The sequence below is a fragment of the Nelumbo lutea genome, chromosome 4 (assembly GCF_056320005.1).
Source record: "Nelumbo lutea isolate HS-2025 chromosome 4, American lotus-T2T, whole genome shotgun sequence".
NCBI classification, from domain to species: Eukaryota; Viridiplantae; Streptophyta; class Magnoliopsida; order Proteales; family Nelumbonaceae; genus Nelumbo; species Nelumbo lutea.
In genome coordinates, this window is record NC_142687.1 from 41,200,848 (window position 1) to 41,226,953 (window position 26,106).

A 26,106-nucleotide genomic window follows, 5' to 3' on the forward strand; every position below is an offset into this window, starting at 1 on the left:
AACTGGGTTCCTAGGAATGCAATTCTATTGGCTGACTCCTTAGCATGATTAGGGGCTGTTAAGGACTAGATGGAATGGGGACTACCAGGACCAAGTGTTAATTTGTAACACTCTTAACATGTTTGTTATTGTATTCTTTTGGTCCGCTGCTTTTTGTGTCAGTTAGAAGTTTGTTTTTAATTAATATATTGTTATTTATCAAATCTCTCCTATGTTCCTTGAGTTTCTTCTCTCTTGACCCTTCCTTTTCCGTTATGTGTATATGGGCTGTTGTTCCCTTGGGTGCTTTCTCTTGTTCAATATTTTTTTCTTTCCTCTATTCTTCTTGTTATCTCCTCTCTTATCAAATCTGTTTGGTTGGGCCTACCCTTTGAAAATTAGTGTTTTTTTTTTTTGTTGTGAAGTTTTTCATTTGAAAATTAATTATTGTGAGATGTTACAGAAACTGACACCAAATTGTTGTCTCATGCCACATATCTGCCCTCTTTGTGAAGCAAGTTGAGAAACTATACATTATCTGTTGATCTCCTGCAATGTTGCTTCTGGTGTTTGGGATTTCATTTTTTCTTTATTTGGCTGTGGAAGGTCATCTTTTGTTGATCTAGGGTCTATAGTTTCCACATCATTTTTCAACCCAAGAAGAAGAGGGAAAATCCTTTGGTGATGTGCAAGGGCAGCTGTTTTATGGTCTATCCGGGAAGAGAGGAACAACAGAATTTTGAATGAGAGACCAGACTGTTGTCTCTCATCACATCACATATCTGCCCTCGTTGTAAAGCAAGTTGGGAAACTACCACACATCATTTGTTAATCTCTGGCTGTTTTGCTTCTGGTTTTTGGGATTTCATTTTTTCTTTATTTGGCTGCGGATGACCAGTTCTTGTTGATCTAAAGTCTATATCCTCCGCATCATTTTCAACCCAAGAAGAAGAGGGAAAATCATTTGGAGATTATGGGCAGCTGTTTTATGGTTTACCTGGGAAGAGAGGAACATCGGAATTTTGAAGGAGAAAAGGAATGCAAAAGATGAGGTTATTGAGACTATTCTATTCCGGGTGGTGAGCTGGGTGAAGAGTAGGGGTGAACAATGGGTAGGTTCTACTCGGAACTAAATGGAACCAACCTCGTGGCCTTGAACCGACCCTACCCAATCTGTTACTGGATTGTGTCTGGTTCTAAATTCTTGGAATTGACCTCCACCCAGGCTGGTTCCAGGGTCTAAGGCTTTATCCTACCCAAACTGGCCTTGGTGGAATTGGCCTTGGAACTGAACTTGCCTTGGAAAAAAAATCCCAAAATACTTAATGTGAAGGTTTGAATCCAAGCACTCATGGTTGCAAAGGCCATTGTTTCACTAGATGATTGAGCCACTTAAGTGATTTGACCATTTTTCTTCAGTTTAGTATTTGTGTATAATAAGTAATGTTAAAGGTAATATTTACAAAATTTAAATTATAATGATAAGTATTGAACTATATTGTTGTTGTTGTTGCTGCTGCTGCTGTTGTTGAAAATCATGTTTTTAAAGAACAAGTTCCATTTTTTTTTGGGGGGGGGGGTGGGGGTAAAGAAAGAACAGGTTCCATGGGTGGACACTGGAACTGACCTTTGAACCAATTTTGATAGGGTAGGTTCCAGTTCCAAAATCCTGGATCCAACCACTGTAGCGTAGATTCTTGGTCCTGCCTTGAAACAAAACCAAACCTACCATGCTCACCCCACATTTTTAACCTTTGTCTACCTTTGACACTGTAAGGGGATAGCCATTAGTAACAAATGCAAGTCTGAAATGTCAAAGCATTAGAAGGGAATGAAGACCTCTACATTCTAGACCTTTTAAACTCAATTTTGGTTGTAGTTTGGGAAATCCTGGCCCATTGGGTGGTGGGGGAGTTATATGAGATATATCAGGTGTTTTCATTGCAATATACTCTGGACCACTAGTAGTGGGAGACTTGGCAAATGCTGACTTGCAAGCAGTACTTTGTGGCCTAAATATATGCAAGATATTTAATTTGTATGATGTAGAGATTGAAGGAGGTTCTAAGGATGTGATTTGCTGGTTTAAGAACAACTAAAAAGGAACTTGACAGCACAGGTACACTTTAAGAAATGCTTCTTGTATTGCAAGATACTTGGAAGCAGTTTGATGATGGACTCCTAGAGCAGCAAACAGTGTGGCTGATTAGTTGGCTGGACAGGGAGTAAATAGGGAAGCTTGTTTTGGGGGGCCTGTGTCGTAATTAAGTTGTTAATCCCCATTGGGGAATGGTTAGGTAGCATTTGCGAGCCTATATTCCTGTATTTTTTTTTTCTGTGCGTACCTTCTTTTCTAATAAAATGAACTGTTTCAAGAAACGAAATCAGATGACAGCATGGTTGATGCCTTTTTTTTTTCTCCCGTATATCTGTGTGCAGTAACTGCAGTTTGTATACCTTCATTTATTTCTTTTTCCCCTTGCTCTCTGTATTTTTTATCAATAAGGCTATGTTTGGTTTAAAGGAAAAAGTAGGGAAAGGTAGGCAAACCTTTACAAACCTTGTATGGGTTTCCCTTCCTTTCCTTTCCCTTCCCTACTTTCTCCTTCAAACCAAACACAGCCTGAGTGAAAAGAACTTATAATATCTTTTTGCCTTTTGTTTTTTCCCTTATATCTAGTATCTTTTTTGCATGAGGGGCCCTCTCCCTCCTTTAATCTAAGATCTTCTTACCTTTAAAACAACTGGAAAGATTTTATAAAAAGAGATGCGGAAAAGAGAAATACAATATCTGGGTCTTTGTGCTAAGGTGCCATGACTAGAGAAGTTCCTAAAAAAGTGCAGCACTATAGCAGAACAAAATAAGGTAAATACACCAATTTGTCTACAAGCTAATGTTGAGGATTTTTCAACCTCTTTATTGTTTTTTTTTTTTCTTTTTTTTTTTCAATGTCAAAAACCAAATAAGGGGAAGGAAAGCAAAAAAGTGTATCAGTTATTCCTTTACTATTTAATTTCTTATATTTTACAAATTCTACTTCTGCTGGGTGTATCCATTTGTATTTGGTCATATTGACATTTTAATGTTCTTGATTTTGTTATTTATATTAAATATGCTGCAACAGGATTTATTGCTTTGCGGAGTTTATGCACGAAGGGAGGCTGCTTCTGGGAATATTGATCTTGCAAGGAAGGTGTTTGACATGGCATTATCTTCAATTGAAGGGCTTCCGATGGTAAGAATTGTGAAACTAAATGATCGTGCCCCTGTAATGTCTATTTATGTATTCATGCTTAAGGGAAATTGAGAAATATACAAGAGTTAAGCAGAGAGAGATTTACAGTCCAACTCACAAGGGGGTAGGTAGATCCCAAAAATAACAAAGTAAACAACTAGTTGATGTTTTAATTAGATTGGTTGTGCTTTTGAAGTGTTGATTGAATAACATTTTGATCCACCTCTACTCTGTTTTTTTCACTCTTAACACTGGAAGTGTCTGGAAGGTTCTCTGTTTGATCTGCTATTTGGGGCTAACCTCATGAAGAATTGAAAATGACTGATTTGTATCAACAGTTCGAGCTTACTTCTGGTCATGGACTCTACATCTTTTATTCCCCGGAGATATCTATATTCATGTCTTCTTGACCTGCCTCACCTTTTCAAGACATTTGATGGTAGTTGGAAAGGTGTCTATGTGATTCTAGGTGTCAGTGGATCACTTAGTTGCCTAGGCACTAGAATTTTACAAAGAAAAACTTAGTTCAAAATTAGTGCTTAATTTTACACACCAGTCAGTGGGCATTTAACCTTTTTTTTTTTTTTTTTTTTTATAGCAAATAGTGTGCGTTTAACTTGAGAAAAGGGAATTCTCATTCAAAAGGAAAAGGGAAGGATGCACATGAGAAGATATACAGACAAGGATTCCAAAACGAAAAACCAAAATGCCCCCTCTGGAATTGGAAAAGTATTTGCACTATATTTCTTCCCACCCCACTTTTAGCTAAAGCATCAGCCAAAAAATTAGGACTCCTAGGAATCCATCTGAAACAACATTGAAAGGAGGCCAAAATGTCAAGTATTTCATGCAAGAAATGAGCAATCTTCATTGGTCCTTCACTTCTCTTTTTAGCCCAACCTATTGTGTTTCTTGAGTCTCCTTTAACCAACAAAGAAGTAAACTGAGGAGCTTTTGCTTGCTGAAGCCCCACCAATAAAGCTTTAACCTCTGCCTCAGATGCATCATTAGCTGAGACTGGGCCACTGAACACCCAAGAGATGACACGTTCAGAACTGCAAGTGACTCATCCTATACCTGCTGCCAATGGGGTGTCTGAGGCTCTTGTTAGATTACCATAAAGCGCCAAAATGAATGCAGTCTTAGCCTCTTAGGCCTTGGGGAAAAGGAAGGCTGAAACCCAGTAGGAGAAGATTGGAGTATGTCTAAAAGATTTCTGTTTAAGTCCCCAATGTTAATCTCTGTGATAGCCTTGTTGGTCCTTCTCAGAGAACCATTCAACCTAAGGGCTTAAGCTGTTAGGTGAGGTCCTTGAATAGGTTGATATTCTCTAACACGTCCTTTCACACAAAAGCTCATCGAGCTTGAAGCATGGACAAGCACAGGCCCACCCATACCTTGGACTGAAAATTAATTAATTATAATGGGTGCCATGAGAGTCGAATACTAACCACTTGGTCAAAATGGCTTTGATATCATCTCTGAGAACCATTCAACCTAAATGCTTAAGCTGTTAGGTGAGGTCCTTGAATAGGTTGATATTCTCTAGCAGTCCTCATCCAAGAAATCAATTGAGTCAAAACTCTATTCTTTCAGCAAGCTACCAAGGAGGTCTTATTTTCAAAACTCTTTTGTTCCTCTTTTCTCATATGCACCACGCCGTCGCATGGACAGCAGCTTTCCAGAAAATCCTGCCCCTTCCACCTAACTTTCTAGCTTTCCATTGCAGGATAAAATCACAAACTGAATTAGGAGGGGCCCAAGAGAAGTTGCCTTAATGAATAAAATCTACCCAAAATTGCCAATGGCTGTGGGTCACCTTAGAATTGATCAAAAGATGGCCAATGGACTCCCCATTCTCTAGGCACAAAATGCAAACATGGGGGCAGATGCACCATTGCGCCTGCCTCTTCTGCAAATTACCGAATGTATTTAACTGGACTAACTGCTTCCCAAATAAAAATAAGGAGATTCTCTGTGGAAACGTGGGTAGCCAAATCTTACTAACTGGAAAAGGGGACAGAGAGGACCTAGAGGCCAGGCTAAGAAAGAGGGATTTGGTACTGGTAGTAAAGAAACCTTTGGGGGTAATGGACCAAATTAGCTTGTCGGGAAAAGGAGAAATATAAACATTGGACAACAACACAAGGAAGAAGGAGGAGGACAACTCAGCTGACTTGCGGTCTTTTAGACCTCTTCGAAAGTTAAGGTTGAAGGAGAGACCATGTCTATCAAAATCGATAGTTGAAGCTTTAAACACTTGCTGTCACTTTAAACACTGACAGAAAGAAGGTAGGTCGATAAGACAGAGAGGCCTTGATCAGAGTGTGTCTACCTCCTTTGGAGATATAATTCTTCCTCCAAGTATCTAGTCTCTTCTCAATTTTTTCTAAAACTGGAGCCCAGAAGTCTACCTTCTTAGGATTACCTCCCAAAGGTAAATCGGGGCACTTTATATGCCAATTTTCCACTTTACACCCCAAAGCAATGCTGTAATAAACCAACCTTTGGTGGGGTACATTAATTCCGATAATACTACTCTTCCCTAAGTTGATTTTTAGCCCTGTTTCAGCTTCAAAACACTTAAACACCCTCTTCAGGTTGAGAAGGAACTCCAACTTGTCTTCAATAAAGAAGATAGTGCCATCTACGTATTGAAGATGAGTAATTTGAATCTTCTCCATGCCTACCCCAAAGCCTTTAAACAAACCCAAGCCAATTGCTTTTTGAATAAAGGCATTAATAATATTGGCAAACAAAGAGAAAAGAAGCAGAGAGAGGGGACAGACTTGATACAACCCCCTAGTTGCCGTAAAAAACCCATGGGGAGAGCCATTAGTGAGCACTGAGAACCAGGCCTCCTGAACACAATCATTCATCCAACTAATCCATTTCTCATCAAAACCTTTCAACTCCAAAATCTTCCATAGACATCCCCAATCCACCCTGTCATAAGCTTTTTCAAGATCAATTTTGATAACTAAACCTCCAAGATTGCTTCTTTTCCTTTCCTTGACCCTTTCATTTGCAATTAGAATACTGTCCACTATTTGTTTCAGTAGAAAGTGCAAAACTGCAATCTGATTTGAAACCTGTAATAGAAAAGAAGCTTTTGCAGAGACGAGAAGAAGAGAGATTGAAAAGAATGGGACAAAGCCAAAATCAGATCTGGCTGCCCCTTTCATCATCTTATATACTCATAAAAAACTGAATACAATGACTGGTGTACTCTTAGTAAGTTGGCTACTACTAAAGAACATAAGAAAACATTCTTAACAAAACATAAACTAATGGGCCTTGGGCCCAATAACTCTAACTGAACTTTATAAACAAAAACAAGTGTTATCGGCCCAAGGCTGCCCTCTTCGAATTTCCGAGTAGAGGGTCCTTAGAAAAGCACCAACAACTCACACAATACTGCAATTGGAGGCATTAAAGCCTCTTTTCCAAGGGGGCGATCAGTCCTCTTGAGTCCTTTTCCCTTCCAGTAAAGAATATGGAATCAGGAATGTTCTCTATTCTTAGGGCACAAAAAAGGAGAGACATTAACAGTAACAGTTGCCCTTAGAGCAATGATACCATGTTCCAACTTCAATAAAGAAAAGCAAAGTCAAAGAAAAAGAGAAAAAGAAGCAAGGGAAAGTAGGGAAGAGATGGAGAAGAGGAGAAGAAGAAAAGAGAGAAGACAAGCAAGGAGAAGTCAAATCAACTCTCCTCACTGTTGACCCAGCTTGTATTAACATTTTACTGATTGCTGAAATGACAAAAATGCCCCTAGATAAGTTACAGCAGATATAAGAGAGAAAAATAACAAGGGAAAAGACAAGTATGCCTCTGTTACTAATTCTAACAATTCTAACAATGACCATAGGCTGCCATTCTTCAGCTGGCACTATTAGTTCATTCAAAGCTTACTTTTAATTATGGACCTTTTATCTTGTGGAAATGGTGTATACTTTGTTTCAATTAATGGATCTATTTGTTTTATACTCTTTTATTAAAGTTTTACATAATAACTATTTATATGTTATGTATATTAAATCATTTTTGGGTAATATGAATTAAATGATGTTAGACTCAGACTGGGACATAGAATTGCTCTGATGATAGGGTTATGGTTTCAAGATCCAGTTCAACTGTTCAATTCATTCAAAAAATAAGTAGAAAACATTTTTCTTTGGAAACTGTCTGTTTTACATCAAAATGAGCTTAAACTTAATTTTAGAGTATAACATCTATAGACACATTTCATTAAGGTAAGTTTAACCAAGTAACATTTGTTAAGATCCAGGCAACTAAAAAAATTATTTTGGTTGCTGGTCCTAGTTTCTGGCAGTTGAATTGTCCAGTCAATGTCTGACAACTCTAGGAATCTATACTCTTATTTTTCACGTGAATGTTGTAGACTTATGGTTGGAATTTTTTACTTTTAAGTGGAGTCTGAGGTAAATAATAATACTGGGGGGCTTGTCTATTTATTCTTTCTTAAATCATTTGATCAGGATCTTCAGTCGAATGCACCTCTTTTATATTTTTGGTATGCTGAAGCGGAGCTTGCGAACTGTCAAGGCAATACTTCAGAGTCATCCTCATTGCATGCAATACACATTCTGTCTTGCTTAGGAAGTGGTGTAAAGTACAGTCCATTTAAATGTCAACCATCAAGTCTACAACTGCTAAGAGCTCACCAGGGATTTAAAGAACGCATTAGGATGTTGCGATTGGATTGGGCACGTGGAATTATAAAAGATCATTCTGTTGCTCTTGTTTCTTCAGCTGTTTTATTCGAAGCATTGACTACTGGAAAGTCTGCTGGAGTTGGAGTTTTAGAAGAGACATTTTCTATGGTGCTTCCAGGTCATTTAACTTTCTTATTTATTATTTTTCTTCTTTTTTTTTGTATTTTTCGCATTTGTTTATTTAGTTGATATTGTAGCACTACCACTGATTCCCCTTAAGCAGTGTTACTTTCTATCATGGGAAAAATATCTAAGCTATTTACCTTTTCAAATATGTAGAGGTTTCTTTGTAATGACTATTGGGGCCGGGGGTTATTTAGGGCTGGCAATTGAGTGGGTTTGGCGTGGGTTGAGCTACAACCCACCCATATAACACTCATTTGCATAGAGCCTAAATGGGCGTGACCCATTGTTTTACATTTAAAATATTGGGGCTTTTCCCTGTGAGCTTTGGACTTTCCCCATCTTAAAATACAAATAAATATAATAATAAAAAGGAGATAAAAGACAGATTTGACTGCTGGTCTATTAATGTCAGATCAGCTGACTTTCCTACTAATTTGAATCTAAAATATTGTTTAGTGTCAAATAAGTTGAAATTTTAAACTAGTTGGTTATCGAAGGGAGTTAAATAACCTATAGGTACATCCTTGCTATACAAGGAGATGAGGAAATAAGAAAAAAGATGGTGGAAGGCATGCATGAAGCTGTTGAACAAAAGAGGAGAGAAAGAGAGAATAGAGGAGAGATTAAGAAGAGAGAAGGAATTTTGGCAAGAAGGAAAGTGAAATATAGGTAAGAAAATTGGTCAAATATGAGGTCTTTCTCTTTGGCCTTTTATTTCCTTTCTTTTATTCTAAAATCCATGTCTCTTCCCTTGTTGTTTCCTTTTTCTTCATCTACTAATGCTAAAACTAGAATTACCACATTCTTTGGATTTGTACTAGCAATGTAAATAAAAAGAATCCAAGCATGATATGATTCTATTTCAAACCAGCCTTACCTGAACCAATTTCTTTAGGGATAAGGATTGATTTGGTGGATCTCATCCCACCATAATCAAAATTTTCTTTTTTCTTTATTTTGAGATAATATTGATTCGATTTCTAAAATACATCCAGTGGATTGTGTCCACTTTAACTAGTGGGTCCTACCCACTATTTTACATAAGATCCTGATTAGTGATTTAAAAGGCACGCTTGGTGCACGGGCGAGGCACATTTTAGGGTTGGCGCCTCGCCTAGGTCCTAGGCACAACACTTTCAAAAGGTGCATGCTTGGTGCGCTAGGGGTGCTTACGGTTCGGTTAACCAAACAGTGGGCCTTTTTTTGTAACCAAATCGGTATTACCAGCTTTTGGAAAACCGTTAACCGAAGCCGAACTGAAGCCAATTGATTAACTGGTCGACTGTTTTGGTTTGTTGGTTTTTCGATTTTTTAATGTTTACAATATATATGATAAAATATATAAATGAATATATAATAAAAAGTATAAATTTATATAAAATATTATATTTTAAATAATAAATAATATTTCGTATATTGTAAATATATATTTATATATACAATGCATATTTATTAATTTATAATATATAAAAAATAAAAAATATAAATAATATACATAAATATATAAAATATATAGAAATATATGTATACTAGTCGGTTCGGTTAACCATCGGTTTTCTATATTGGTTAATCGAAAATATACATAAATATATAAAATATATAGAAATATATGTATACTAGTCGGTTCGGTTAACCATCGGTTTTCTATATTGGTTAATCGAAACCGAACCTATACCTTCGTTTTTTTTTTAAAAACATCGAACTGAAACCGAATTGTCTGGTTTGGTTAACTGATTTTTCGGTTCAGTTTCGGTCTTTTTTTTCACTTGGTTCGATTTTTTGGTTTTTTTTTGCTCACTCACAGGTGCACTTGATGCACCTTGCACCTTGGCCTAGGCGTGCACTTTTTGAAAATTGTATGCTTTTTTGGCTTTTTTTTTTTAATCAAACCTAGAGGTTGGCTCTGGACCCCTGATCACACCCCTTGAGGCAAGCCCAAACAAAACCATGTTAGGGTTTGCTCGCTCGGTCACCGAAGCTTCGAGAACCCCTATTAGCTAATGTTGTTCATTCATTCATCTTAATAAAATATCTTCTTAAAAGGCAAATAAAATTATAAAATCATTATTTTTGTGTGAGAATTAAGAATTTAGGACCCTAACATGAACTTGTTTGGGCTTGCCTTGAGGGGCATGACACAAAGGCGACTCATAGAAATAGCAATGTAATATGTTTTACATCACATTAGCTACTTGAAGTAATGCAATTGAAGAAAAAAGAGATTGTGGGCTTTACATGCTTGAAAATGTTTTATATGTTTGATTTTATTTTACATTTTCATTTGAATATGCCTTACATGTTATGTTTATGTATTTTAATTTTAGATAATAGTTTTTTTTAAACCATTAATTTAAAAAATTAAGTTTATATTTCTTATCAATATTATGTTTAATATTTTTTGCATTTCCTTTTGAATTTTTTGGCATTTGTTTGAATTTTTGACATTTTTTGATTTGTAGCATATTTTTTTTTTGTATTTTTTGCGCCTTGCTTTAAAAAGGCATTCACCTCACCTTGCGCCTCTCACCTTGGGCGCAAATTGGCCCTTGTGCCTTTTTTGCGCCTTGCGCTTTTAAAACAGTGATCCTGATAAAACCATCAACAAACAGGTTAATGCTAGTAGGCCTATCCACTATCAAGATAGAATTCTGACTGTTGGGTCCTACCCACTTTAGGCCTCGTTCGTGTCTCAGTAAGTCATTTACCTAGGTAAATGCTCTTATCTTCACAAGTGTTTCCCTGGAAACACTTATCTTCATTTTTGAGTGATTTTGCTACTAGACACTTATCTAGACAAGTGCTTAGGTATTTTGGCTTTTTTTCCCTTGTTGGCTTTTCCACCTTTTTTTTCTCCCTTTTCCTGACATTTTTTTTTGATGATTACTCTTTTATCTACATTAAAAAAAAGAGGTTATGACGGATCATGTCTTGGGCCAAGTTGTAATTTGTTATTTTGGGAAAACTATGCTGCCAGAAAGACATGATACCAGAAAGGCTTTGACGAATCAACCCTTTCTGTGAAACTTGACAAGTACTACTTGATTGCAGTGTTTTAAAAGCGCAAGGCGCAAAAAAGGTGCAGGGGCGAGGTGTGCACCTTTTTATGAAAGGAGCAAAATTACAAAAAATCTAAAAAATAAAAAAAAATCAGAAAATAAAAAAAAGCCAAAAAATGAAAAAATGCAAAAAAAATTAAACATAATGTTAATAAAAAATATAAACGTAAGTTTTAAAATAAATGTTTTAAAAAACCAATTATCTAAAATTAAAATACATAAGCATAACATGTAAGGTGAATTTAAATGAAAATTTAAAAATAAAAGCAAACATATAAAGCATTTTCAAGCATGTAAAACCCACAATCTCTTTTTTTCCTTAATCGTATTGCTTCAAGTAGCTAATGTGATGTAAAACATATTGCATTCTTGATTCTATGAGTCGCCTTTGTACCACGCCCCTTGAGGCAAGCCTGAACAAGTCTTTGTTAGGGTTTGAAATTCTTATTTCTCACATGAAAAATAATGATTTTATAACTTTAATTGCCTTTTAAGAAGATATTTTATTGGAATGAATGAATGAACAACTTTAATTGCCTTTGTACCACGCTCCTATTTGCTAATGTTGTTCATTCATTCATTATAATAAAATAGCTTCTTAAAAGGCAATTAAAGTTATAAAATCATTATTTTTCATGTGAGAAATAAGAATTTCAAGCCCTAACATAGACTTGTTTGGCCTTGTTCAAGGGGCGTGATCGGGGGGGGGGGTCCAGGGGTGGAGCCCTTGACCCAGCCGTTAGACTCAAAAAAGGCAAAAAGTGCAAAATTTTAAAAAGGCACACGCCTGGGCTGAGGCGCAAGGTGCATCAGGCGCACGCCTAGGTGCACCAGGCATGTGACTTTTGAAAGGGGTGCACCTAGGACCTGGGCGAGGCACATACCCCAAAATGCGCCTCGCCTGTGCGCATTGGCCCACCTGGGGCGCGCCTTTTAAATCACTGCCTGATTAGTTACCACTTTTATGCTTCTGCTTCATTGGTTACATGTTTTTCCAGTATTATGTCTTTCTGGCATCATAGTTGAACCCTGTTATTGTAAAACCAGTGATGCTGGTGCTCTTATTATGTTTTGTGCAAAATTGGTTTTTGGGTTGGTTGTTTTGATGGTTATTGGCTTCTGCTAGTGGGGTATGTTCTTTTTGGATGGTCCATTTTTTTTTTCTTGTTATTGCTCTTTGGCTGTCTTCTTGTATCCGCACCTTATCCTTGCATATTCTTCTCTTTCTCATCTTTAGATAAACTTCTCTTTTTTTTTTTTTTTATATCATAGTTTCAAGGTGCTAAGGCGAAGCTTGGTGACTGGGAGGGTGCCTAGGTGATGTTAAAGGCCATTACCCAGTCTTGGGAGGGGTAGACTGGAACTGGTCCTAACCATTGACATTTTTTTGCACAATGTGTCTGCTCTAAAACTCAAATCTATGCTCTGAATCCTTTTCCCTAGGTTCCATAGCAACCAGCAATCATCTTTCACTAGTAATTATCAATAGTTTTCATAGAAAAATATAAACTTCATATTAAAACATAGAAAATCAACATATTCATGAGAAGAAAATGAAAATCCAGAAAATATAGGGGCCGGACCTTTATATTTGTCCTAGGAAAAGATGAACAGAAAGGGTGGAAAAAGAACATGTTGATTAGACAAGATTTTAAGTTCTTCCTTGCTTATCAGTTCGGGTTTCGAAGTATTCAAGCATTCAAGACAGCATATACAAACCGTCAATAGAGTGGAAGCCTCCTCAAGAGGGTATCATTAAGCTCTACTTTGATGGTAACAGTTTAGGCAATCTGGGTCCTTCTGGTGTTGGGGGGGTGTTCAGAAATACAGATGGGCTAATCATTGCTTTATATTCTGAACCTATAGGAGTAGGGGATTCTGTTAATGCAGAAGTTAAAGCAGTGGTACATGGAGCTGAATTGTGAACATCTGTTAATCTAAGGTGATTCTAAGCTGGTGATCCAGTGGTTAATAGAACTAGAAACAGCAGCCTGGTCCTATATAGGGGCTTTACGTAGGTTCAAATGGCTAACTACAAACATGTCAGTTCAATTCCAATGGGAAAGAAGATCAGCAAACGGGTTAGCAGATTCACTAGCTAAGCAAGGGGTGCATAGGAATCAGATGTTTTGGGCTAAACTGTAATTCTTTGTCTTTTTATGAGGCTGCATCTCGTGCCCCATCTTGGGAACTTTCTCTGTGTATCTTTTTGCTTTTAACCTATTAATAAAATCACTCATTATTCATAAAAAAAAGACAACATATACAAACATGTGCGTTGACTGAACCCTGACTAATAAGAGAATGATAAGAAGAAAGCAGTATTTAAACTCAGAAAATGAAAATATTTTATAGTGGGTGCTTGTTTAAGGAATATGAAAATATTTTATTGTGCCATCTATAAAATAGCTAGGTGGTTAAGTGGGCCACCCTTCATGGGTGCCTTGTTGCATAGGCATTGGCTTAACCGCTGTTATTTATATAGCCACACATACCCTGTTGTAACTTGCTAAGTTGATAGTTGTTTCTTCTTCAACTTTGGAACTTTATGATGCCTTTATTCAAGTCTTATGGAAAAAGCTATTCTTCAACTTATCTTAAGATGGATCCAGAAAAGGTTAGATACTTGTAGATATTGGCCTCGATTACTATTGTGATGTTAAAGATTGTCTTTTATTATTCCATAGTTTAAGTGTATCACTGTGTTACATCTTTTTATCTTTGTTTTATATCCTCTTTTGCCTTTTCTTTTAATAAGAGTTTTCTTGACTTAAAAAAAGAAAAAAACTGTGTCCTCACATAGACATTGTTTTTGTTATTCTGTATAATCTACTGAAAATTATAGCGTAAATGAATTCTTATAGAGGAATTTAAAATTCTTCATTATGATTTTTAGCCCTGTTTGGGAGTGTTTATTTGATAAATAAGTGCTTATTCCTAACGTCTCATGAGCGTTGGGTGAAAAAGAACTTATTTCAAAGAGGGTTAGTACAAGTATTTTTAAAATGATGTTACGGGCCAAGATGGGCAAAAAAGGAAATAAGCACATATTGAATAAGTGCTTAAAAATAAGCTCAAAATTTGGGCTTCTTGAATAAGCACATATTTGGGCTTATTTTCGAAACACAAATAGGTGCTTATTGGTGTAGTTCCGATCTATAATAAGTTTTTATTGAAATAAGCACTTAAAACTAAGCACTCCCAAACATGGGCTTAATATGTCAATTGTTAAACTCAACTCTTTCCTATAAATTAGATGTTAAATGGTGGAATTTAACTAGTGTTCTCATTTGCAGAAAGAAAAAGCCAGAGTTCTCAGCTAGAATCCTTGTTCAACTACTATGTGGAGATGCTTCAGAAACATTATAAGCAATTTCAACTTTCAAGAGTGTGGGAATCCATTTTGCAGGGTTTAAAAATTTATCCTTACAATCCAAAGATTTTTTGTGCTTTTGTAGAGATCAGCCATCTTTATACTGTACCCCACAAAGTCCGATGGATATTTGATGAATATTGCAACAAGTAAGAACTTTGTCTTCTTATCTCTATTACATTGATCTTCTATAGTTATGAGCTCTCATGGTATTATAGTTTTGGAGCAAAAAGAAACTATATCCTTAGTGGCTAATTTCATAATGGATGAAGTGGCTAATTGGTGACTTCTTGCTTTATCTTTTGGTGGATAAAATATTGAAATATTAATATATTCAAGGGTATAGTAGTCAACTTCAGCTTCAACCATTAAGGAGCTCACAACCTCTTTAATAACTTGTTTGCTAAAATTTAAAGCAATTATTCATTCAATCCTAGTGTTGTCAGACTGACCGGATTGGATGATCAGACTGAGAACTGGGAACTGGCTGCTAACATGGTTTCTAAGTCACCCAGCTCTTAAAATACTTCTCAGTTCAGCCACTTCAGCTGTTATGAAAAAGTCTTTTGCCAGTCTTTTTTTTTTTTTTTGAAAAGAGGTAAATTATCCTTGCATTGAAAAAAAAAACGTTTTACAATCTGTGGCTGACATGCATGTAGAGAGAGGGAGGTGTATCTGTGCCCTTGGTGGGAGAATGCAAGAATATGAGGTTCAGACACTAATGATATTTTCTTATGTTCATCTTTTTTTAAAACTGTGTCAAGCCTCTGTGAGACACCCATTCTCAGTTGAAGCCTTGTGCGTCCAGTATGCCCAAAAGTAAGGTATTTTTGTTGGGGAGGGGACAGGCAATAAGATATGAGTACATGCGAAAGACTCCAAAGGAAATGGAAAACCTGGTGTCTTTCCTCTCATGTGTGTGTTCTTTGTTTGTAGACTGGTCAAGACACTACTCATCTTCTTGTGGCTTGCCAATATGCTTCCTAGTTATGGTTCCACCCCTTCTCATTGGGAGCAGTTGAACAACAGCTGTAAGTGTGTTGGATCTCTTTTCCACTGACCTACCTCCTTGTCATACTAAAGTCCAAGGATGATATGGCAATGCAGAAGGGCAGCTATTGTATGGAGCTTGTATGGGGAGAGAAAGGCTGGAGTCTTTCTAAGTAAGGGTTGAAGGTGGAAGAGTTGATAAAACTCATCGGTACAAAAATTGGGCATTGGGACCTGGTGAGTAGGGGTGAGAAAATGGGTAGGTTTTACCTGGAACTGAATGGAATCAACCTTTCACGGCCTCAAACTGACCCTATGTAATTTGTTACTAGGTAGGGTTTGGGTCCAAATTCTTGGAACCGACCCCCACCCAGGCCCGTTCTAGGAAATGGGGGCTTACCCTACTCGAACCATTCCGGAGAACCAGCCTTGATTGGCCTTCATTGAACCGACCTTGGAACCAAACTTGGCTTAAATAAATCCCAAAATACTTTGAGGATGTGAAGATTTAAGCCCAACCACTCATGTTAACAAAGACCATGGTCTCACTTGACCATTAAACAACTTAAGTGAATCGATAATTTTCTTTTTTCTTTTTTGTTCAATAACGGAATTTCATTAAAATTAGTATAGAACAGTTGCAAGAGTAGGAGAGGTAAACTATCTTAAGTCTCCATATAGAAATTAGCTATTACACTTGAAGATAGGGGATGGAATTAGTTGGCAACTAAGGAATGAGCTCAGGCGCTTCAAACAGGCTTCTAAAGACATGGTGATTCCAATAAGGTGGATTAAAAGATCAGTTAATAGCATGGCCGATGGATGAGCTAAGCAAGGAGTTCAAAGACAATCTATGTTTTGGGCTATGTTTTAATTAGCGGAGGTTGGGTTACCCTTTGGGCTGTTTTGTAATTAAAGGGATTGGCACTAGGGTTGTTTGTGGCAATGATGTATTTAGTGGGACACTTTGGACTGCTTGTCCGCCCACAACTTCTTGTTGTACATGACTTTTTAAATTAATGAATCTTTTCTGTGTTGCTGGTCAAAAAAAAAAACCAGTAAGGGGATAAACACCAATTTGTTCTTTTCCTTTGTATTAAATTGCAGGTATTGATTCTTTCCAGAAAGACTTCCCAACAAAAACCCCCAACTCTTGGAGGGATGGGCTTACCCCACACTTCCTTAACAGGAAAAGGTTGCCCCAATGAGTCAGCAGGTTGTATTAAAGCTCTGAAAAATGAGGCACATGAATAGACTCCAGATGGGGAAAGGGTCCAAATCCGACGATCATGTTTTGAGAAGTCCAAGTATACCCCATCAAGAATATTAATCAGATCCAAAATAGCATTCAATTCAGAATCTCTCATCCCCCTTCACAGCCCCATAAGGAAGACACAGGTTTATCTTTATATCTTGATATAGAAAAAACAGAGGGGAATTTATCTTTCAAAGAGAGGTTACCCACCCATACTTGTTCCCAAAATTTTATGAGATTTCCAGAATAAAGGTCATACCTGACGAAAGGTAAGAAGGACGGGGGGATAGAGTGGATGGCCTTCCAAGGGGAAGCTCTAGTAGCTGCAGTCAGTAATCCAACATCCCAACCATCAGCTGCAAGCCCATGTACCCCTACCACTGTTTTAGCCAAAAGCTTATCTTTTTCTTCTGGTAGTCTCCAAAGCCACTTACCTAATAAAGCCTCGTTCCTCTTCTGCAAATTGCCTAAACCTAAGCCTCCAAACCTTTTGCTTCAACTCATTGTTTCCCAACTCACCCTATGATCCTTTTTATCATCCCCTGGTTCCCACAAAAAACCCCTCATCAGTTTTTCCAATTTCCTGCTAATGTTCTCGACATCTTGAAAACAGACATGAAATACACAGGCAGATTGGTCAATGTGGCCCTTATTAATGTAACCCTTCCCCCTAAAGACAGATAATTCTTCTTCCAAGCAGCAAGCCTCTTAACAAATCTTTCCACCACTGGATCACAAAAACTATTATTCTTTGAATTGTCTCCCAAGGGTAGTCCCAGATATCTCATGGGCCAATGTGACACTTCACAACCCAAAATGCTAGCATACTCCGTCATTTCCCCCTTTTCCATATTAACACCTATTATGCAGCTTTTGTCAAAATTCACTTTCAGATTGGAGATAAACTCAAACAACTGGATTTTCAACTTAAGGTTTTTGATACATTCTCTATTACCTCCTTCACAAAATAACAAGGTGCATCTGGAAATTGTAAGTGTGTAATTGGTATTTGTATCACCCTCCTTAAACCATTTTTGCCTTGATTTCTACCTCCAACTTATTTCCTCCTTATGAAGTACATCTTCCAATTGTTTCCTCAAAGTCCATATCAACTCCTTATCTCTAACTTCAAAAGTGCCCCCTCCTTTTTATCTAGATCTTCAATTTGATTGATTAATGACTGCTTCCCCTCCTCAATTCTCCCGAATTCCAAAATATTCCACTCTTTTATCTTAGCTTTCAGATCTTGCAACTTCCTATGAAATTTCATACCTTTTCATTCAACTCTTGGATTGCTCTCCCCCACCATTCTCTAATCTTTTGAGTAAAACCCGGATGACATAACCACAGATTCTCGAAACGAGAAGGATCTGGCCTTCTACCCTCAAACACCTCCTTAGATAATGTGATAGACCAATAGTCCGAAGTTAATCATGGCAATGCTCTAGATACTAAGCCACCCCATTTCTCTTCCCAATCCACCCAAAACAGAAATCTATCTAGTTTAGAGCAAATTGGATTAGCTTGGAGGTTGGACCAAGTAAACTTGTTATGTTGGAGTGGCAAATTCCTTAAGCTCAGAGGTGTTAATAAATTTATTAAACTTCTTCATGCTTGTGGTAATACATTGTCTCCTATTATTAGTTTCTTCATTAAATCTGATTACATTGGAATCTCCACCAATGCACCAAGGCCCCTCCCACAAACCTCTTTTATTGTTCAGTTCCTCCCACATTTCATTCCTCTCCCTATATGCATTTGGACCATACAGGTTTGTTAGTACCCACAAGTTCTTCAGTTTCAGCCATCTTTTCCTCTTTCCATAATTTTACTATTTCCCTGGAAGACCCCCATGATGGCACCATTGCCCAATTAACACCCCTAACTCTCCACACACTACATCAGGATTCTCTTTATTACATCCTTAATTAATGCCCTCTTCCTAGCATTGCCTAGTCCATGAACATTCTAACTTAGAGTCTTCATAATTTAGCACTTTTGATTCCCTTCTCCAATTCCTAGCCTTACTTCCTCCCTTTTGTCCTTTCCTTCCTCGATCTGAATCGATAATTTTCTTTAATTTCATATAATAAGCTGTTGAGGTTTATCAGTTTTTTATTTCTTTTTAATTAGTGTTATTGGGTCCAAGGCCCAACAGTTAATGCTTGTTTGTTTCTGTAATTAGCAGCAGCCGCCCTATTAAGGGCATATTAGACATTGTACTCTTTTTTATTTGATAAGTATGTAAGTTAGAGTAGGTCGGCCAGGTTAGTTTTTTTCCGACTTCTCCCATCTCGTATTCTCTTTTCTTCTCTCCAAGAAACCTTTTTCTTTCTTTCTTCTATCGCTGTTATCAAATCGGATTACTGTTCTGAATTTCCACCATGCAACTTAGATCAGCTGACTGCATGGTAAGTTTGAGAGCTGATCAATGACTTTAAAAGGGCCCAGTTCTTGGATTTTGTGGTCCCTTTGTGTTAGATCTTGGGTTAATCATTGAAATGAAGAATTGCAGAAGCAGGAAAAGTCCTGATTATACGACTCTTTATTTTTTCCCTAGGAAGAGGTGCTCAGGTTTTATTGGATTTCTTGATGTTTCTGAAGGGGGCAGTTCAATTTTTGGTGATTTCTGATTTCTTTGGAGGGAGTAGTAGCCTCTTCTCTTGTTTCTACCGGCTCTTGAGAGGACAAGAATCTCTTTAGCTGAAGTTTTTTTGGTGCAAGAAGTTTTGTTAAGGCTTCCAAAGGGGATTGATTTGTTTTTAGAGGCTTTTTCTTGTCTACATTTGAGGTTTTAAACTGTTCTAGGAATTATAGAGTAGAGTAGAGTAGAAAGCAATTCTACCGATGAAATGGGACTAGGTGTAGCTAGTAGTAGTGATCCTTTTGGGGCAGGTACCGCTATAGTTAAAGTTGGATGGTCAAATTATTTAAGGTGATCACAATGAGCCAAGATGGCAATTGGTGCTTGTGGATAATTAGGGTATGTAAATGGTGAAGAGAAGAAACATGAGACCAGCTCTTCCAAGTGGGTGTAAGAGAACTACATATTGATGACCTGGTTGTGCAATTCTATGCCACTCCATATAAGCAAGAACTTTCTATGGGTAACACAACTAAGGAAATTTGGGATGGAGTTATAGATACCTACTCAGAGTAAGAATGTTGCTAGGGCTTAGTAGTTGAGAAATCGGGTATTGCTACTAGGCAGGTAGGTAATTTTATTGCAATTTTTTTTTTTTAGCCCTCAAAACCTTGTGGTAGAAGATAAACCACTTGGAGATTGTGGCTTGGGAGAATAGTAAAGATGCAACTACTTACTTGAAGCTAGTAAAAAGAACAAAGTGTTTGGATTTCTAGTAGGACTCAATCCTAAGTATGATATCACACGACAACATGTTCTTTCTTGTGATAGTAACTCTTTCTCAGGCATATGCTTTTGTGTCTGGAGAAGAGAGGAGGAATGTTATGATGAGGAGGCTAAGCATTGAGCAGTTTTCTATAGTTAACACAATAAAACCTAAGCTCGGTGGGGATAAGGATGGTAGTGAAAGTAGGAAGGAGGACAAGAAAGATTTGATTTGTGAGTATTGTAAGAAGCTGAAACATATCGAAGATACTTGTGGAAGCTTCATCCACATCTTATGCTAGTTCGACTTCGAAATAAGAAAGGGAATGCTAATATGGCATTGATCAGTGACTTATCTAGACCTCTTAAACTAGCTTCCTTAGAGTCAATTGCAGTAGCCGCAATTAGGGCCGAGTTGGAGAAATATGGGCGGTTTTTGTGTCAAACAGATATAGCTAGTTGCAATTCTTTATCGAGTGGATATCAAGGTGCAAGTAGCTTCGGAGCTAGTCATATTACTTGTTTTCTCATACAAGTAGCTCATATGCAACTACAAATTATGCCTCTCCACTATAGGTAAGTATGGGTGCAAATGGATCAGATCATGATTCAATCCGAGGTCTGATCCTATTTGGTCGAACTTGGATCACCCCAATTTGGATCATCAGATTGGACAATAAGATCAGAGCAGAAATCATATCGAATTTGGATCACCCCCTATCCAATATATATGCTATATATTTATTTATATAAATATATATAATATATATATGTTATTTATTTATTTATAAATATATTATTTATATTGTATTTTTAAATTTATTATATTATTTGTTTTTTTATAAAAACATGTATATATGATGGAAATAATTAAAAATACTTGTATTTTTTGTTTTATTTATTTAAATTAGTATATTTTATTTTTCTTTTAATAACTTATTAATTTTTAAAGAAACAAATCAGATCAGATCATATCCGAATATCCGACTTTCCGATTGGATTCGAATTCAGATCCATGACTATAAATCGGATCGGATATGCAATAAACAATATCGGATCGGATTTAGATATACCCTGATTCGAATCCAATCCGATCTATTTGCATCCCTACAAGTAAGGGGGGACCTCTTTGGATTATAGACTTGGGAGCCTTAGAAGACATGACCCTTATTTCCACCATTTTTTCTTTATCCCACCTTTTCTCTTGTAGAGATAGAGTCTCTAAAGTTGATGGTTCTCATGTTCCCATTGTTGGGAAGGGGTCCGTCTCCATCGAAGTAACTAATTCCCTTATCTTGCCTTTTGTACTACATGTTCTTAGGCTGGATTTTAATCTTTTATTTGTGAGTAGTTTGACAAAATTTGAATGCTTTTGATAGGTAAAAAATTTGCAAGATTTGGAGAAAAAAAACTTGGAACTGTTCAGTAATTTTTTCTCCTAGCCATTGTGTTTCTTGATTGGAAACGATCATTGAATTAGTAAAGGAGTACAATGCTAATCACTCACAACATGAGTGTTGACCCCATATTTTATCCCAAAATTTACAATACAACCCAAAAATAAATTTCCTTTTGAGTTCCCTGCTTTGCCAAAGTATGAACCACTCTATTGGCTGACCTCTCTGTCCAAATAAGGGTTACTCCAGCTTCCCTTGCTAAACAATAGATCTCCCTCCCTCATTTGTTGTCTAAAGGTCCACACCCTAGACTTTTTGCCTGCAACCATCCTATTAACAACTTAGAATCTCCCTCCACTTCATAATTTTGGAAACCCCATTGCTTGGACAGCCTTAGGCCTTGGAGTAAGGCCATGATTTCAGCTCTTAAAGAATCACCGATACCTATTGGGCTAGAGCATAGGCCATAGTTTCAACTCAAGGAGGGATGTGAAGAAAGAAGCACAGAGTAGCCAGAGGATGCACTGACCAAATTCTGCTGTCTGAACAAGAATGATCCAAGAATACTATACTGAGAAGGGAAATCAGTTCATCTACTAATCCCATTTCAGACTCCCTTAATCCTCTCCTTATTCCCAAGTTGCAAGAATTTTCAATACCAAGAACATTGGAAATTGTTGACTCTTTATTTAAGGAAAGGGAATAAATAGACGGAAATCTATCTTTAAGAGAGGACTCTCCAAACCAAACATTTCTCAGAACCACACTTTATTACCTGCACAAGCATCATACCTGATATGTGGAAGAAAGGAAAACAACAAACCATGGATCGCTTTCTAGGGAGAAGACCGAGATGCCCTAGGGTCAAGACTAGTATCCCACCCATTGTTTGTCGTACTGAGAATACTTACAATCACCTTTTCCCACAGATTGTCTTGTTCCAGGGGGAATCTCCACAATCATTTTCCAGTAATGCAACACTCAATTTAATATTCCCCATCCCTAGACCTCCACTTCCCTACTTATAGACACTATGTCCCACTTCACTAGGTGATATTTCCTTGTATCCTCTGGCTCCCACAAGAAATCCCTCATTAATTTCTCTAGTTGGTTGGCCACTTTGGAGGGGATCCTAAAGGTAGATAAATAGTAGATTGTCAGATTAGTCAAAGTTGACTTTCTTAGTATTATTCTTCCCCTAAAGAGATCTAATTTCTTTTCCACCCTGCCAGCCTTTTTTTGTGAATCTTTCCACCACTGGGTACCAAAAGCTATCGGAATTAGAAAGTCTCTTGGCTCACACCCCAATGACCTAGCAAGGTTTTCTACTTCCTCTTTCTCTATTTAGTCCCACTACGCAGCTTTTGCCCCAACTCACCTTAGGTTAGAAACCCTTTCAAAGCGAGTTTACTAGCCTTTGTAGATGAGCTTGTTCTTCCTTTCCCCTTCACTAAATATAACAATATCATATGCAAATTGTAAATGTGTAACCACCACCTCTTCCCTTCCAATTCTCCAACCTTTTATCAGATTTGTGACATTAGCCCTTGAGATCAAAACACTTAATACATCTACGACTAGGGTAAATAGGAAAGGGGAGAGAGGATCACCTTGACAAAGGCCCCTTCTAGCTGGAAAAAGATCTCTAGCTACTCCATTAACTAGTATGGAAATACAAGAGGAAATACAACCCTTTATCCACTTACAACATTTAACTCCAACACTCTCAATCTTAAAGCCTCTAGCTAAAAGTCTTAGTCCACTAAGTCATAAGCCTTTTCCAAATACAGTTTGCAGACCAAGCCTTTTTCCTTTCTCCTCTTCCTAAAATCTACATATTCATTAGCAAAGAGAATCTAATCAATTATTTATCTCCCAAAAACAAAGGCCCCTTGGTTTGGAGAAATCAAAGATGGAAGGACTCTTTTGATCCTCTCAACCAAAACCTTAGAGATGATTTTATACACGCTTCCCACAAGGCTTATGGGTCTAAAATCCCTTGGATGGATTGTATCTGCTTTCTTAGGGATTAAGGCTTTAAAAGTTGCATTTGCCCCTGAATTGAACTTGCCCCTTTCGAAAAATTCCTCAAAGACTTCCATGGGCTTAGTATCTATAATCTCCCAACAATCTTGATAAAAAGCCATTGTGAAACCATTAGGGTCTAGGGCTTTGGATCTTTCCATTGGACAAAATTGCCTCTTTTATCTCTTGGACTTCGAAATTCTTCTCTAGAGCCTTCATCAAGTCCCTAGGCCCTCTCCTCCACTCAAGATTATCAAAAGCATCTCTAACTCTGCCTTGCCCTAGCAAAGATGGCTTTGAAATGATCCACAAAGGCTTGTGTTATATCAATTTTCCTAGTTAGGAGTTGTCCATTCCACTCAATATGAGAGATAATATTTCTTTTCCTCCCATTTGCTACAAAGTGGAAAAAACCTGTATTTCCATCACCTTCCTTTAACCATTGACATCTAGATTTCTATCTCGAGTTGGTTTCCTCTTTTTTTAGAAGCTCTTCCAGATCTTGTTCCACTCTTAGTCCTCTTTCCCCTTCAAAACCATCCAACTCCTCAATTCTTTGGTCATTGTGTTTTGTAGGACGATTGGGAGTGGTCATGAGATGAATGGAGTCTACCTTCTTGATGTGCTTCTTAGTCATCAAGGTCATCATGTTAGCTATAGGAGAACTGAGGTGGAGTCAGTGGGTTAGATTATTCTTTGGAATAATTGGTTAGGGCATCTTTTTTTTTTTCTTTGGTTCTGTGTTTTTTGTTTCCAAAGTTATTTGAGTTTGTTAAGTTTTCTAGTTTAGAGTGTTAAGGCTGTCAACTTGGAAAATATTCTTGACATTCTTTTTAAGTCAAATAATAAAAGAAGTTTCTTAGTTTTTGATATTGTTCATACTTCTATGGGTAGATATCGTTATTTTCTCTTATTTGTGGATGATTGTTCTCGATATTCATGGGTATATTTGATGATATCTTGTGATGAGGTGCCTGCTTTGGTACATTAGTTTCATTAGATGGTTTTGACCCAGTTTGGAGTAAGAGTCAAGGTGTTCAGATCAGATAGTGCTAGGGAATATTTTGAAGAGGACCTAGCATTGTATTTACTAGAGAATGAAGTAATTCATTAGAGTAGTTATTCATATGCTCCACAACAAAATGGTGTAGCGGGAAGGACATCCATATTGTGGAAGTGACAATAAGTATTATGGTGGGCTCCATAGTTCCAGTTCGTTTTTGGGGTGATGCAATTCTCACGGAAGTATTCTCGATTAATTGGGTACCATCTCGTGTTCTTGGATATACTGTTCCTTTTAGCCTTCTTTCCCTTGAAGGGAAGATGTTTTATGTTCCTTTGAGAGTGTTTGGGTGTATGTGTTGTGTCCATATCCTTGGTCCTCACTTCTCAAAACTAGGCCCTAAAGTAAAGATTAAAAAAGTGCATATTCCTTGGATATGTGGGAGATCAGAAGTGCATATTTCTTTTTGGGTAGTCCTTCTTAGGAGTAGTATTTTAGTGGAGGAAATGAGCAACCCACACTTCCTGTTCCAGCTCCTTTACCTACTCTACTGTCTGACCTAGTTGTTCCACTTACTTTGCTTGCGTCACTACGTCTTGCTTCTTAGTTTCTTACATGACAACACATATGGAAGCACATGGGGTTGATTCCACAATCGAGGAACCTACGCCACTTCTCGCTGGTTCATATGAGATTCTAGGTTCGACTTAAATAGACTTAGGTATGCCCTTTGCTTTCACTAATCTTTTAGTTCCTATTGATACCACACCTGTGCCTAATACTATTGTAGATGACCTAGACCTTCCTATTGCACTGCAAAAGGGGAAGAGAGTATGCAACCCATTTTATTGCACATCATCTTTCCTATAGTGGATTATCTCCCTCCTACGGGGCCTTCCTTTCCTCTCTTGATTTTGTGTCTTTACCTAGGAATGTTAGTGAGGTTCCTTCCAAACCTGAGTGGAGGGAAACTATATAGGAGGAAATGGAAGCCTTGGTAAAAAATCAGACATGGGAAGTTGTGGATCTACCTAATGATAAGGAGACAATTGGTTGTAGATGGGTTTATACTGTAAAGTACATGGTTGATGGTACCATAGAAAGGTACATGGCAAGGTTGGTTGCAAAAGGGTATACTCAAACCTATGGGATAGACTATTTGGAGACTTCTGCACTAGTGGCCAAAATGAGTTCAATTCGGATTCCCTTATCTTTAGTAGTTACCTATTCTTGGCCTCTCTTCCAACTTGATGTGAAGAATGCTTTTTTCAATGAAGATTTGTAGGAAGATGTGTATATGGGCGTTCCAGTTTGTATGGTTGTGTAGGCAAAGGAAAGGTATGCACATTAAAGAAGTTCTTAATTGGATTGAAACAGTCACCCAAGAGCTTGGTTTGACCAGTTTAGGGGACTATTGGTGTTAGTGTTGATAGTATGTGGATGACATTGTAGTAACAGGGACTGACCTGAGTGAGATTGATGCCTTAAAGCGGAACCTACACCAGGAGTTGGAGATTAAGGACTTTGGGGAACTAAGGTATTTTCTTGGTTTTGAAGTGGCAGGGTCCAAACATGGGA

General features: G+C 37.4%; 1 protein-coding gene across 1 annotated transcript in view; it reads left to right on the forward strand.

Moving 5' to 3' along the window:
• The window catches only part of LOC148855397 (uncharacterized), a 50,716-nt gene that overhangs the window by 19,447 nt on the left and 5,163 nt on the right, over nucleotides 1-26,106 (forward strand). Inside the window, exons 6-8 of the mRNA XM_088941346.1 lie at nucleotides 3,105-3,215; nucleotides 7,718-8,072; nucleotides 14,433-14,658. Coding sequence (XP_088797472.1) covers nucleotides 3,105-3,215; nucleotides 7,718-8,072; nucleotides 14,433-14,658 — 692 coding nt within the window. The remainder of the gene's footprint in view (nucleotides 1-3,104; nucleotides 3,216-7,717; nucleotides 8,073-14,432; nucleotides 14,659-26,106) is intronic.